The sequence below is a fragment of the Rhipicephalus microplus genome, chromosome 4 (genome assembly GCF_043290135.1).
Source record: "Rhipicephalus microplus isolate Deutch F79 chromosome 4, USDA_Rmic, whole genome shotgun sequence".
NCBI classification, from domain to species: Eukaryota; Metazoa; Arthropoda; class Arachnida; order Ixodida; family Ixodidae; genus Rhipicephalus; species Rhipicephalus microplus.
Window position 1 is genome coordinate 130,408,026 of NC_134703.1, and position 15,925 is coordinate 130,423,950.

General features: G+C 44.4%; 1 protein-coding gene across 2 annotated transcripts in view; it reads right to left on the minus strand.

The window, feature by feature from the left end:
• Positions 1-8,108: 8,108 nt before the first annotated feature.
• Positions 8,109-15,925, minus strand: part of LOC119172359 (uncharacterized) — a 253,269-nt gene continuing 245,452 nt past the window's right edge. For both annotated transcript variants that reach the window (XM_075893660.1, XM_037423421.2), the window contains one exon: positions 8,109-14,054. In XM_075893660.1, the coding sequence (XP_075749775.1) occupies positions 13,792-14,054 (263 nt within the window). In that variant the 3' untranslated portion in view covers positions 8,109-13,791. The remainder of the gene's footprint in view (positions 14,055-15,925) is intronic.

A 15,925-nucleotide genomic window follows, 5' to 3' on the forward strand; every position in this document is an offset into this window, starting at 1 on the left:
ACTACGTAGGTATACACAAGCACAAAGCGTATAGACCGCCCTAAACAAAGTGCCGCGAAATGCGATAGCACCAATTTTCCATATATAGATGGCATTACGACTACAATCAAATGCGAACATGTCTACCGGTTGTATACTTTACGGCCGGTGCATGCACAGTCATACGCATTCATTCACTGTCACAGACAACGCTAAACCACCTGCAACTTCCGGCTGCGTCAAGGCTGCCCATATTTTTAAAGATGAAAAAAAAAAGAAGAAATATGTGCGGTGATTTAACGCAAACGCATTACACATGCTCTATAGCAGTACACCTTTGATTATCTCTGATTACCTTCACTCACCTTCATCGAAACGCTATTAAGGGAATATGAACGGAAGAATGGACGAGTGGATCATACAATGAGTGAATGAATTCACGAAAAGTGAAGATCGAACTGAACTACGCGCAACGCTGCACAGGAACTCTTGTATGCGGATTATAATCTTACATCACATAATGACAATTTGATAGGCAGTGAACGAACACCCATGATGCTGCGCATTTCACACCCCGTTGGGTTGCACAGAACTCTACCATTAAAAACCTGAATTCGACAATGCCATTGTACTACAGTAGGCCCTGCATGAATATGGACGGTGATTACATGAGCTAAGCCTCACGCAACACACACGGTAGACCTCCCGAAAATAAAACACTCCTCTTATACACTTCTACAGCATAAACGAGAACGCATTAAAGAACGAAGCTGCATACAGCTCCTCAACAAAATCGCAGCCCGTACGACCGTCTACTAGGCAACAGTGAACGCACGAGCCTGCCAAGGGTGCCCTGCGTATATAAGCGGTCGTGTGCTCACCAGCAAAGCGGGGAGGGGCACCAGTCCGAACAAGAGGCACTTAACGCCGCGCCGCAACGACATCCTAAACTTTTACGACGCGGAGGGGATGGCCGCCGTCGGCGCTGAACTTGGAAGCGGTGCAGGCCGTTGTATATGTACGCGGGGAGGCGACGTTTTTACGACTACGACGACGTCTGTGTATATAGGTCGTGTGGCTCTCCCCTGGTATACTATAGCCACCTGAATCTTGCCGGGCCACTCGGCAAGGACTCCCCCTTCTTACGACGCATAAACACTGCCTTTCCGTAGTCCCATTGCACGCGTGAAGAGACCAATATTGAGGAGCGGAACCACCCACTCTTATGGAGCACCGTGCGCTCGATATCAGAGTCGATTGAAAGGTGTCACTGTCGTCTATTACGCGGGTGAACGGATGTATTGTGGCTGGTCATTTTGGTCACCCTTTAACGGCAATTATTCGACTACAGTCGAGTGCGTACATATCTAACCCGCACATAACTAATTGTTGTGCATATCGAACTGATGTGAAGCCCCCTTGAGTATATTTGCGATATATGAAATACTTTTTTACGGTGAAACCTGCACATATTGTATCTGAAAGGGATCACAACAGGGTCTATACGTAAACATTCTGACATGTAACATATCTTATATATCGCATAGTGAAGTGGATCATACTGCTCTTCGGTAGACACAATAATTCGTTATAAGTGGGTTGGATATGTGAGAGTATGACTGTTTCCTGAATTACCTGCACACATAACTTCTTTTTACTCCCGTCAGTATTCGATATAGCCAGGTTCTCTTTTAATAGTGTCTTCAGTGTTGTGCTTCAGATCTCCGACTACATTGTCACTACTCATGGCATGTCCCATCCGGTGATAACGTTCCCGGAGACAGAAATATTCATTAACAAAACAAAAAGCACGCGCAGACAGCGAAAGATCACCGGTCATTAACCTTACCCAGGTGAAATCTATGCCGAAACCGCCAAGCCAGTTCAAAAGTCAACGTATTAGCACTGAAGCCATCTACAAGGCACCTGTAGTGAGCTGTTCTTTCTTTGTTGTTTTTTGTTCAGGTATACAGATTGTGACATCTGATGCTGTGAGGCAGAAATTAACCTTCAGATTTTCGATGCTGCTTGCATCTACTGCTATCAAGATCAATACACACTCACAAATCGCATACTAAAATAATCATCATAATTTATGCGGCGCGATTTTGGTTGTCGTATAAATTATTACAATTTTGTGCCATGCGCTTCAACTTCATCAAATGGGCGCTAAGAAGCAAATAACGGCTACATCAAATACAAATTATTTGACGTACTATAGTTTGTATCACCATTAATTTATTACGGAGGAGTTTTTTGCCTCCTTTTTGACCTTCGCTAACATTATGCCAAACCACTGCCATTGACTTTAATGTTGGTAAGCATGCGTCTTATCTAAGCAGAATCATTTCTCGCTAAAAACGCCGAAATAGTGCACACGAGCTTGTTTCCTTGCCTAAATTTGTCCGCGTTTCAGTAAAAACTAATTACATGTGTTATCACGCAGCGCGAACCAGGCCTAAAATGTTATCGGTGGGTTCTCGAATGTTGTCGATGATTCTCATCTATTTTCCGGTTGGACGCGAGAAACCGTGTACATTGTGGAACTTTCGCGAGCAGTGGTGCGATGACGTTGAAACGTACGATGATACGTGCACAAAATGCGATGTGATTCAACAACAACCAGATTATTTCGACGATCGATGACAGAGCTCGTCCCTCTGTCGTACTTCGAGCACCGCTTGCTTATACTTTGAGTGAGCTGGCTGGGTACACGTTGGCCCGGCAAGTTGATATTTGGCAATACATTCACCATCATTGTCTCTTAGATATATCTCACCCTTGCGCTTACATGCACTGAAGAGCAAAAAAAAAAAAAGAAACATTATTGAGGCACCAACCCGCGGGAAGTCGCCGCATGTGGCTTTTACATTTATTCAAACGCTAATTTTTTTTCTCACACGTTCTTGTTTATGTAAGAAGGTAGCTTTAGGTTGCATAGTAATGAATTGATAATTACTGATAGTCGATGGTTGACGCTCTAACGGTTACAGTTGTGGCAATAGCTGTCTTCTCTATTGCCACTCCTCTGACATTTCTGACATCAAACATGAATGCGCGCGAATAGATGAGTGCACGCACATCAATCAATAGACATGTATGCACATGGGTGAGATGAATGCCACATAGAATGCACGTGTTCACATTACCTGTCACACAATTCTTTCTAGCAAATGAATTCGCGTTTGCTGCGTCAGCCTAATGGCAAAGAATATTTTTGTAGAGGAGCAAAGGGAAAGTGCAATGAGAATAAAACTTCGCAATTTCATTTTTGTCTGATCACTCGAAACTCACATAGTCAGCTTCATGACAAGCTCATGCTGTGTGCGAATAAGAAGATGAACTTCTCAAAACTGCGCAAATGTAATTCCTACCTGAATACTAGGAGCTTAACCCTCCGAGTACCTCCGTAATAACAAAACACACCGCACAAAATGAATACGGGAGGCGCGCAACTTACACTAACCCGGTCAACGATAGATGTACGTAGATGTATGTTGCCGCATCCCGGTATTACGGAGCTGCCTATTTGGCATGGAATAGCCTTCATTCATAACGAGAGGACACGACTTCTGTGGTAGCTAGCGCCAAGATTTAAAACATTGGATTCAATGCACTATCGCGGGCATTGTTTGGACAATAGGCAATGGCCCACTCAATATATTTATCTCACTGCGACAAAACTGCCACGCGTTTAATAGCAGTTTTCTCGGTGTAGTCTGCTCACAATTATTCTTATCTGCAAAGTGTATTTGTCACCGTTCTTTGAAACAAACTGTGACGGTATTGCAGGAACGTATCTTTTTATTGCGTTATAGCTGCTACGGATACAAAATATGACCATGAAAACGTATACAAGATTTAATGTGACGTTTCTTCTAGCCCGCTGTTTTAACTGCCGATATACGTCCCCAATTTGCCCCCTGTCCACGGTTTGAGACATTCTTTAGAGTGAAGAAAAAATGGTCATTATATTGCACATTCGCCAACCTCCTATCGTTTATTCCGTGATGCATTAAAAGAAAGAAAGCGTACATGAAGTTCACAAATACTATATTTTTGTGTCAGAAAATGAACGCGGCTGTCACGCCTGGATGCCAGATTTTTTACCCTAAAGGCACCATCGCCCTTCAAGTCGGGCCTCACGATCGATTGGTACACCACGAGTGCTAGCAGTATATTTTCGACCATATAGTTATAAGGACATCAAAAATCACGGAAGCAATGCCATAAAGCAATGATTCCGCGATGCCGCTCATCAATGCTGCTCATTCAAAAGCAGAATGAAAGTTGTATCCTTTGTTCCACTTCACCTGAGCAAATGTATAGGTGGAGGGACCTTAGTCAGGCAGAGGTAATCTGCCTCTAGTTCTTTAAACCTATGCAATCATTGCTTTTGTCTGAATAAACAGTGAATGAATGAAAGTACGTAAACTTTTTGATGTTTTTTTACGTCAAAATCATGTATGGTGGAACAGCGGCATCAAAACGCAACAAATGATTACGTGTGACAGCAGTCACGCTGACGCTGCATCTTAAGTTTTTATATAATTTTGTTATCATTGAAATGCACTTCATGGTTGCTCATTGTTGCCGGATCACGGTAACGTAATAGTCCAGTGAACGATAATGATAATATTCTCACAATATGGCTATGCCACCTACCCATACATGATTAATCATGATTTTCAATTGATATACGGGTAACCATTTTATGTATGGGCTGCGGAGTAATGATTGTAAATCGTAGAAGGCAAGACACCAGAAACTGTTTTTTTTTCAAACATACGACTTTGTTTCGTAAGCACTGTATCATACTTATGTACGGATACTTATCTACGAAGACACCATGCCCTATCGGTGTACCGCGCAGTATGATTAAAAAGATACAAACAATTTTGTTGCTTGTTAAACTCTTCTTAGCTTGTGACAAAGGCAAAAAATAAGAAGCAAACGCTGATATGACCCTGTAGTAGCAGATTCATCGATGTTATTAACGCGACAGCTTCATAATGTATACACTGCAAGCACAGATGTTTTGCAAGCAGTGTATTTGTGATATACATGTGTATATATCTGCCGATGATTACTCTTCAGAGATTTATATAGGACAGCATACGCCAAACATTATCAGCCGGAGAATACACGTGGTAATAGTGTGGCAATTTGGTGTTCCTATTGCATATATCGCACGAGAACGGTTGAACATTTCATTAAGACACACGCGAGTAAAATAACTGAACGGCAACAGTCAACAAGACACATTTTGCAGTTATTTCCAGTTTCCAGTTATCCCGTGCGACAATACTAAAAAGCACACTGTCGTACTTTTCAGCACAAATGCATGCGCTGGTGTCACTTCTCTTAGCTTAACGTGTGACGCATGCTGCTAAGTATAGCAGATCAGTAAAAATAGCACGAATTACAATATTTTAGAAATAAGATTATGATCAGGAAATTAAGTGGATGCGCAAACAGTATTGCGACCTTTGTGATCTGTATTATTTGTTTTAAAAGAAATTAGTCGTGTTGTTGTTGAATGCCAAATGACACTCGAATTATATTTTAAGCACTGGAGTGTCTATTTCCTTTTTTTATATAAAATACAAAGTAGCTGCCTCATAACGAATAGAAAATTTTCTATTTTTACATGAGCAACGTCTTCACTAGAAACATGAAAATGAAGAACATAGACAAATATAGAAGTGATTTTAGTGCATCCCAAAAATTGTATTATTTAGCTCCGTCTGAACATTTTTGGCGTACTCTGTACGTACGAAACACTTCCTTTCTTAAAAAAAAAAAAGATTTTGAGGTAGTTCCTACCAGTTTAGGTTATTACTATTGAACGATAGTGAGTTCGAATATCTTTATTAGGCACAAGAACAGCCCTATCTGGTAGCTGGTTAAAATGTCGAGCATTAACAAATATTTACAGCCGATCTGTGTACGCTATTAATAATGAAAAATTCCAGCCACAGTTTACTTTTACTGTGATGATGCGCTATCTATTTTTTTTATTCACTATTTTACACCGTCATTTTATTACGCCCAAGGTATTGTGATCTGACGCCCGCCATAACCACCGCTACTATTATTTTGTACTTTCCTTGAGTTTTCTAATATTCAAATCGACGCGCACAGAGCAACGTTTTTTTTTTTTGAACGTCCACTCGTCCTTTTTGAAACGGCATTTGTACACATAAACAAACTTGGTTACCCGAGTGAGTCATACAGCATAGCACAAAACACACAGCGTGCAGCTTCAAATATCGATTAACACGAACACACTATAAAAACGAAAATCAATCGCTTTATGCAGTCTCAGCGCTATCTTTCCCCGCGTTGCCACCCGCCTCGGTTCAACCGTAGTGCTTCCGCACACGGGAAATACGGTGCGCTGCTGCCCCGCAAGAAACAGCGTATCCCAACGCTTTGCATGATCACGGCATCGGCGTTATCGTAAGTACTCAATGCTTCCAAGACATCGGCGTTGACGACTCACCGTTTGCGGAATACTTTCCAGTCTACCTCGTCCAACGAGGCGGCGAGCTCGCTGGTCCTGCGAAGATCGGGAGTCGAGATGGGCGCCGGCGGGAGCGGCGGGCGTTTCGCAAACATGGCGGCTTCCCGACGCCTCCGTTTGCCGGCGTCTCGATGTGCTGGTTGTATACGCCGGTGTCGACGGCGCTGGCAGGCTCCGTTGCGACGGTCGTTAGCGTAGTTGCACTGAGACGGCGAAACGTCGAGAGCAGGAATGTTTTCGCTGCCGGCCGGACCTCGTACTTCGACGAAGACCACGGAGACGTTTCGGATTCTAGTTCGCTCGAAGCGTGTCGCGAATAAGAGGCGCGTCTCCGGATAATGTATCACTGCACGCGGATCGTCCGAGAGCGGCACGTCTCGGCGCCCGGTGACGGTCTGGCCCCCGCGTTGCTTTCGTGGAATTTTTTTTTTATATAACACGACGCTCAGTGTGAACACTTGGAACTGATGTAAGACGTTGGTTTGGTAGCAGAGTTTGTCATCGTTTCAAGGAGCCGCCCGTCTTAGATAAGGAACGAAGAAAGGCTCGCACAGCCCTGACGTGTTATGGGTTTCGCCGTATCATATCTCCGTCTTGCTGCGCTTTGAAACACGATGTTTTAAATTTCAATTTCTTTTCTTTTAAATGCAAGTTTTCATCTCTGTACGAGTAATGGAGCGAGAAACACGAAAGAGGAACATCGAATTGCATTCGAAAGTAGTTGTGGCTATGTGGTATTCCAAATAAAAATACTCGGCAAATCAATTATTCAATTTACGGGAAACTCATGTCGTACGTATTAGGACGTCACTATCTTACTTTTTATCAAATTTTTAATGTTCCGTAATTTCTGGTAAAGCTAATTCGGTGTTCTATCTCGCATTTCTCACAGCCATACTCATAACAGACTAAAGTGTGACCTTCTCTTTGCAATCTTACATAAAAACAATAACCGATCACTGATAGTCACATAGAATGTACCAAGAAGGCATATCTTTTACTCGAATCTACTTGCGCTCCTCCGCTGCACATATAACGTGTCAAGCGACATCGACTGCAAATGTGTCTAATCGAACCCCTAAGTATGAGCAACTGGACGAAAGCTGTTTCGATCATATCTTAAACAACTCGTACGATTAATGTACAATAATGAAATATTTAGACGCAATCAGTGTTAGGAAGCTGCCCAGTATGAAATAAATGTGTACACGCTAAGTTTTTCCAGAATACAAGGAAAGGTGTCTTCCTTCCGAGTCCCAGGGCAGCCCTTTTTTTTTTCGTTTTCTCTAACATGTGTACTCAAAATTTACTTCGTCAGTTGTTTCGATATGATGACCAAAATGCACATTTGTGGCATGGTAAAGGATTTGAAAATGATGAGCAATATTTATTACACCTCGCATGCTAACCTAAATAAAGATTATCTAGCCACATGCTAAGTTACAAACAGCAGGTAGCTAGAGTATATAGAAAAACTATTGTGCCTCTAACTTCTTGCTTCCTAGCATGCAATGTTATTGATATCACATATTTGTTGTCGTTGACTGCGTACTTATTCATGTTGGCAGCCAACAGGCAAAAGATGACAAGGGAGACGTACTGCTTGAGATCTGTACACAAATTTTACTTGAGCGACATGGCTGCGGATAATCTCGGTTTACAATGTACAGGGTTTTAACAACGACACGCATTTTTTGTCCATGAGATGGAAACAAAAAGAAAAAAAAATACACAAAGTTCTGATGAGTCATTTATGGTGCATTTATGCTAAACGGAATGGTTCGAAATTCGGGCCTCCACTTTCAATGCTATCAAAACTCTACAAAAGCATCCATACCATCAGCTATGTAGCAGGGTAATGCGGAAGTTAGCACCGTATTCCAATGGTATTAAGGTAAGCTCTTACAGAGGTTTTCTCAGAAACTAGGCAAACGTTTTCGATGGACAACAGCAATGTTTCTTCAGGTTAGAACAAATGTATAAGCTCACGTCAGAAAGTCCAATAGAAGTGAATTTCTTTCCGAAGGAATTTCGTAGCTGAGTCGCAAATTAGAGAGAATGCGCCATAAAGAACAATGCATTAGAAAATCTTGTTGACCTTTTTGTATAGTTTTGCACGTTCATCTGCCAAAGTGCAACGCCTAAATAAGTTGAAAACACTGAAAACATGATCAACGGTTTGCCTTTACAATGGTTTATGCTGCAGCTGCATTACGATGTTCACATTAGTGTTAACAATCAGTTAAGTAACATGCAGCAACATAAACATGAAAATTTATACAATAGTAAACATGCTCCATCATTATATTTAATTTTTCAGAATGAAGAAGTCGAATCTCGAGCAGTCAAAAGCAATATACAAAGCACCATGCGGTACAGTGCTGAAAAATATCATCACAGAATTTTTTTCAAAAAAAAACAATGGAGGCTAGTAATCAGCAGTAACCGACATATCTCCGCGTGAAACACAAGATCACGAACTTCGCGCTCACAAGCTCAAGAGTTGAATGATCGAAGCGGCGTGAGTATTTTCAAGTTTACTTACCCGCGTCTAAAATTAAATACAAGGGGTGAATGAATGTGAATGACCGCAGTGTCAAGCCAGGGTCAAGCAGACAAGGAAGAGCCTACGACTATGTTGCTCTTGGGGGGGAAAAATTACATACAGCAGTACGCTCAAGAAACAAAAGGATAAGTATTCAAGGGTCACGGCATACTTCATTGACACAACCATATATAGACATTACCTTTACAGTCAACAGTTCCCTTTCATCACCAGGAAAAGAAAAAATAAAATAAAGACGAGTGAGAATAGCGTAACACAGGTACGTGCACAAGAAAGTCAGAGCGCAATCAACGCGTCACACCAATCAAAACATGATGCGTTTCGCGACAAATGTGCTTTACGTAATTTTTTTTCTTTCTCTCGTCACGCGCACAACACGCTTCACGACTGCACAAAGATAACACACTCACACACACAACACGTGTGCGCGTTTTCGCAGGGCGAGAGAGAAAGACTGTGAGCACTGCCTTCTCTGCCGGGAACACGGTCGTCACACACGCACATACACTCACTTCCTCGAATCACGAAGTATAGCGGGTACACAGGGACAGACACGAAATGAACCGAAGAGATGCCTCGGGGTCGCACACGTCCGTCGACCAGCGGCGCGTTACACACACACACACGGCAAACACAAATCGCGCTGGATACGTATATATGTACCGTTGCCGCCTACCAGGCAACACGAAGCACTGCGTACTCTCAGTAAAGAATGTTGGACACTCGCATTCAGCAGGTGAACACAGTCACTGTAGTAGTCCCAGACAGCTTCGACTATCGAGTCCAGTTTCTACTGCTTGTCTTCGGGAACACGGCAACTTGCGCAGCCGAACACTGCGGCTGTATTAACCAACCAGTTCTTCGAGACTAAGGTCATGGGGGACTTCTTAACGCCCAGCTGCAGCTTGTTTTTTTTTCTTGTTTTTTTCTTCCTATTCCCATGTCGCACGTCTCACGGTGACTCTGGACCAGAAGAAGGAGTTTGCGCGTCGGAGAAGGACAGCGGGACGAACAACAGGGGAAAGGCGCCACAGTCCGCAGCATTGTCTGTGCAGACGTGTCGTCGCGTTCATACATCTCGTCGATGAAGAAGGCGGCAGCAGTCGAGCCCATTTAGCGTGTCGGAAGTCGCCAGCGAGTGGTACGTTGCCATGCGAAATATAAGGTTGTTGTCAGTAGCGAAGCAGCAGAAAGGAGATCCTCCAGCAGTAGTACCAGGAGCAGAACAGCGTCGGGCCGTCCTGCCTCGAGATGATGCGGACGCCCTTCCTCCGCTCGCGGCAAGAAGGCGCCGCGTGGGGTGCCTTCCCCGCACATCACCTCTTCGGAAGTGCTAACGGAGAAGAAAGCTTGCGCACTTTGCGTGTGCAGTGTCGGAACGCCCACAGTGTAGAAGCTATCTCGAGGAACACAGACAGGCAGAGAAGAAAGACGAAGATCGGCAGCTGCTGAGCCAGGCGCGAAATGGCAGCCGTCGGACGACTCTTACACCCGCGTCGTGTCACTACTTTTTTGTTCGCGGTACCGGCCAGACCCGGGCCGATGTTGCGTTGTGGTGGTTGTGTGGTGGTTCTCGCTCGCCAAGCTTTTTTTTTTTTCTTGCTGTGGTTGCGCAACAGGGGTGCATGCAAGGGGTGCGCTGCGAGTGGTGGTCGCTAGCATGAGGTGCTCAATGGGGAATGGGGGGGGGGGGGGTGAAAGAGAAGGCGCCGCTTAGCTTCTCGGGACACAAAGGCGTGCGCCTACGCAAGCGCCACCACGGTATCTCCAGGGGGGCAACGATGCGACCGCGGGGGTTCGCGCTGGCGAGAACTGACCGTCCTTCCAATGCTTCCCCGCAAATGCACAACCTTGCGCATTCGTAGCCTACAGGGGGCGGGGGGGGGGGGGGGGAGGCAGACTGGCTTGCGCGTTTCTTTTTAACGAGTTCTCGAAACACAGGTAGGACCTTTCGCGGAAGAAGGGAGGGGAATTCGGAAAGGCGACCGGATGAAAAAAAAAAAAAAACACAAAACAAGTGTTTTCGCAGTGTGGGCGGTTCGTCACTGTAACCTGTTCTCTTTGCACTCCTATAACTATTACCTCGCATAGAAAAAAAAAAGTGCAGGGCATCCTTGTTGCATAATGGTGTGGCTTCAAGGTCACCCATACCATGGCTCTCGCAGCTCAGTATGCCGCTGAAGTGCCCGCAATCTAACGAAAAAGGAATGTCCACTACGCGAAAATTTACTTTGCCTGACAGTTGCGCTCCGGTCCTGGTTAGTGCTGAATTCTAAGTAACTCTGACGAAAAATGTAACAACGAGCGCTCAGTATCCGCCAGTGCTCGTTTCGGCAAGCCCGAACAGCACCGTGTAAAACAGAGCATAATACAATAGTGTGCTGCTGGGTATTGATGCCCCTCGAGCAGCACCGAAAAAAAAAAAAAAACCTCGGCCTGTCATGATAATCAAAATTTTGCTCGTGCTATGCGAAACCACCTACCTCTGAACTAGAAAGCATCACTGAATTCAGGCTACGAATGAAACCCCAATGGTCATGTTGCAGCAATGCAAACGTGCCCAGCGGATCGGAACAGTCATTGTGCTTTGCCCTGAATGTTGATTTCGTAACTCCACAGAAAAAAAGACGAGGGAGGGTAAAGGAGGGGACATGATGCGGAGGTATGCTTAGTCAATTCGCAGTGAATGATTACATTATCATGTGAACTGCGCAGCTGCATGTCAAATATGTTAATGGTAAAACCACAGATATTGCACTGAGTGGCGTTTGCATTTTTCGGACGAATCGGAGCGCCGTTATAAACGTATAGTTTGCCAAAAGGTCACAGTGGATACGTATGTACGGTATATCGCACTATATAGACAGTACCACTTTCATTGGGTAACGGTGCTCCAGTCAGGAGTATGCAATTAATAAATACATATTTATATTTGTGTAAAAATAAAAGGTCATTATGCGTCATGTGCTACGTATATGCGGCATAGTGAATACATCTAGTGATAGAGCGAGTCTATGCAATGCATTATCGTTAAATCAAAGTGCTCTAAAAATATTTGGTAGCCTTTACGTATAGCTAGAAGGTATGATTCAGAGGGAGAAAAAAATACGTATAATGGCAAAACGTATGCGGATAATCCCATGGGTTACCGTAAAACAAAATAAGAAACTTTTTTTTTCGTAATTCTCGATACATGCTGAAGCCTGTGCGCATGCGCCACTCCGCCTACAGCTGCATGTCGGCGCCGACAACTGCAGGATGGCCTCCGAGATTGCAGACACGCCGCGCGCCCGCCATCTCTGAGGCCATGACAGGAGCGAGCGGTAAACGCTGTCACCCACAAGACGGCGCTGGCGCATGCGCAGATGGCTTGAAGTACCGGCTCCGTAGGAGCTGCTGCCGCAGGCGAAGTCGTGCACGCACAGCTGCTTCATCAGAGTGACGCATTGTGAATCACGGAAGGTCATAACTCTCAAAACACGCCGGACTTCGAGAGCATTCCGTTTCTTATGTGGCTAGAAATATAAGGGGGACATTCTGCAGCATAATTATTGTGTTTGCTGCTCCAGATGGTAAACTATGCCTATATAGCATAATGTTATTAAAATCCTAATTTTTATCTCGCATGAATTTTCGCATAACCAATCGTAATCAAAATTAAGGCTGTAATAAATGATTATGAGTTTTCTGATTCACACGTACTCTGTATGAAGGAAGAAAATTAATATGATGCACATGAGCTGATTGGTGACGTCATGAGTGCCCTTTGGCCACTAGGGGAAAAAAAGTTGTTCATTTTGCAGAAACAAGGTGCACAAGGATCCTTGAGTTACTTAACTCCAACCTCAATGCAACCATCATATAGCCCCAGTCAAACAAATTCCAGCTGAAGAGGTGTGTCCCAATGCTTCTCCTGGACACTCATAATCGGGCTCAGTAGAGATAACAAGTTGGTTTCTTCGCCCAAGCAAGTAACTTTGATAATTTATGGCCCTCTTGCTAACCATAAACAAGTACGGCTCTCCATCTCAACAAACGAAAACAAAACTATACAAGCAGTGAGCCTCGTATTGTACTCACACGAGTAATGACCTGATGCTCTCGAAGCAAGCACATTATATGGGCTCAGCATTCGGCAGTGGTCATACAACGTGGCCTGTACTAACTGTTACATCAGTGCCACTGCGCGCGAGCAGGAACAACGTATGCAGAGACTCCCAAGATTTGTCCAGGACCTCAAAATAAAGAGATTTGAGGCGCAGTGCCCCTTAGAAAGATCTGATCAAATTCTCGAAACTAAAAAAAAAAAAAAAACTGGCTGTCATCAAATTCTCCAATAAATCGTCCCCGGGAAAAGCTGTCCTCGTTTTCACAGCAAGTTCGTTTTTTTCCTGCAGCTCACATATGCTACACGTATGTGGCGTGAAGAACAGTCGCGGCAGCTGCGCAGACTCGCGAATGCAAGCTCCACACGTGCGAGTGAACTGATACAAGAAGTTTCGTAAACTGTCGTACAGACGTGCGTGCGTGCGTGTATGTGTATAGACACCGTGTGACTCGCTCTCTTAGCGCGCAGACAGCCACAAGGCAGTGGGAGGGAAGGCTACAGAACGCAAGTCTTCTTGGTGGGTGCTTGTGGGGGGGGGGGGGGGGCGAAATAAGAAACAAAAAAGCGAGGGTAATAAAACGGGGGGCGATGGAGATGCACGTCGGCGGTGGCTCACTGCGGCCCGTGGTCGGGGTGGTGCGTAAGCTCGGGCGGCCCGTGTCCCAGTGCGAGGCCGGCTTCCAGCTTGGCCTTGTTCTCTTTCTTCCACTTCATGCGCCGGTTCTGGAACCAGATCTTGATCTGGCGCTCGGTGAGACACAGGGCGTGCGCAATCTCTATCCTCCTCCGCCGGGTCAGGTAGCGATTGAAGTGGAACTCCTTCTCCAGCTCCAGAGTCTGGTAGCGCGTGTACGTCTGGCGGCCCCGCTTTCGCTCTGCGACAAAGGAGAAAGAGAGACGCGCGTGTGTTCGTTAGTGATTGGCAACTTAAATCGGACCGGGAAATATGGAACTGCGTGACGCGATAATGGCGAACAGGATATGTACGAGTATACAGGGGCGTGAACTATGCCATCTGGTAACTCTAACACACAAGTCCTAACTGGCTCAGCTGTCTGAACTTAGGAAATATAGCGGTCTGCTGTACAGTCATGAAGGACAAAGATGATCCCCACAAAAAGGGCCTTACAAGCAATACGGCTATTTCTCCGAGGCAAATGATCGCGGTTAACGCACGGCGTGAGTTAATTTCTTAAATTAGATATAGAAGTCATACCCACTTATAACAATTCTGAAGTACAATAAAAAGTTTAGCGTTATAACTAACAGTTGCTATAAAGAGGGTGCACAAAAAGAAAGCGAAATACAGCAACGGCAACCTGTCTTGAATTACTGTTATATCAGATGGGATACATTATAGGTGATAAAGAAGACAAATCTGCCAATCTTTAGGACATGCTTGAAAATTCAGACGCTTTCACGGAACCGCCACAAACCCCACAGAGCGGATGCATGACAGCGTCTAAAATTCTCCACACTTAAAAATTTTTCTATGTATGAACTTTTTACTAAAATGCTATAAGTGAAAGTGCATTAACCGAAACCACCACCAATCCTGCGCCACAATAAATTTTACAAGTCTGCTTTGCCGCAGTGCTGCACATTTATGCGGCGAAACATATTATAAATTTGAAGGGGTTTGGGACGTTGGAGTCGTGGACAGCAGCTCAGCAGCTTGAATTTCTCATTTTATTATTTCTCTTCAAGGATTTAACATTCCATTACGTTTCGGCACGGACATCCAGCAGCTATAATTCATTGTTATAGCCGATAATGCGGAACGAGGACATTGCTGTACCCTGTAAGCGGCTTATTTCACAATAGGAAAACACGCAAAAGTGGACAGTGCAGCAGCTTTTCATTGCTGTAACGCATGCATTGTTGAAACCCGTATCATTATTGGTCAATCGGAAAACTTTGATACATAAAAAGAAATAATAAATTCGGATTTAGGTGGCGTTCACTTAATGAGACATATCATTCAAGCTGGAAATATTTAACCTCAGCGAATACCGTAAACAACATGCTAAAGCAATATGGAACTAGCGTGGTCCCATGTTCCTTCTTCTTGTCGCCTTTATACGCCAGTAAACGTGCCTTGTTCCTGTACTCGACAGCAACTAGCCCAACTGTCATCCTTGATGAACATAAGGTTTTAGCTATTACAGACATTTGCTTCAGAAAGTTGTTTAGGTGTCCTTTATTATTATATTGCTCCAAGATGGGTATACTCCCGAAAAAAAAAAGGCGAAATGGAGGCTTGTCGCATTCAATGTTTCAAACGATATTCTTCAAGGCGACGAAAGCCTTAACTCTAGAAACTCTCTCGGCTGATAAATGTTCAGGCTTTATGTTTCCCCGACAGTGAATACCATTTGACGATATCCCGTTTGCACGGATATCACTCAGCACGGATATCAAGGCCAAGGCGGGTGCTAGCTTCACAACTGCGTCCATAAGTTTTAAACAGACTGCTTGCTGGCTCAGTTGGTACTTACTTAAAGACATAATGTAGCCGCGAATGAAAAGCGAGGTACGCATCCGGTCTTCGTGTTCCTCCATTTTGCGTCTTTTAATCAGCGGCTCAATTATAGTTTTAAATACGTTCATACATTGGTCCCATTTACGCTTAAACATAATCCGGCAAACTAGTTCTGAGTGACGGACTATGTCATGTGTTCCGGTGAGATGTCTGCACATGCATGACGACATCGCATATGCGCATCTGGCGGCAGATCACCGAAGT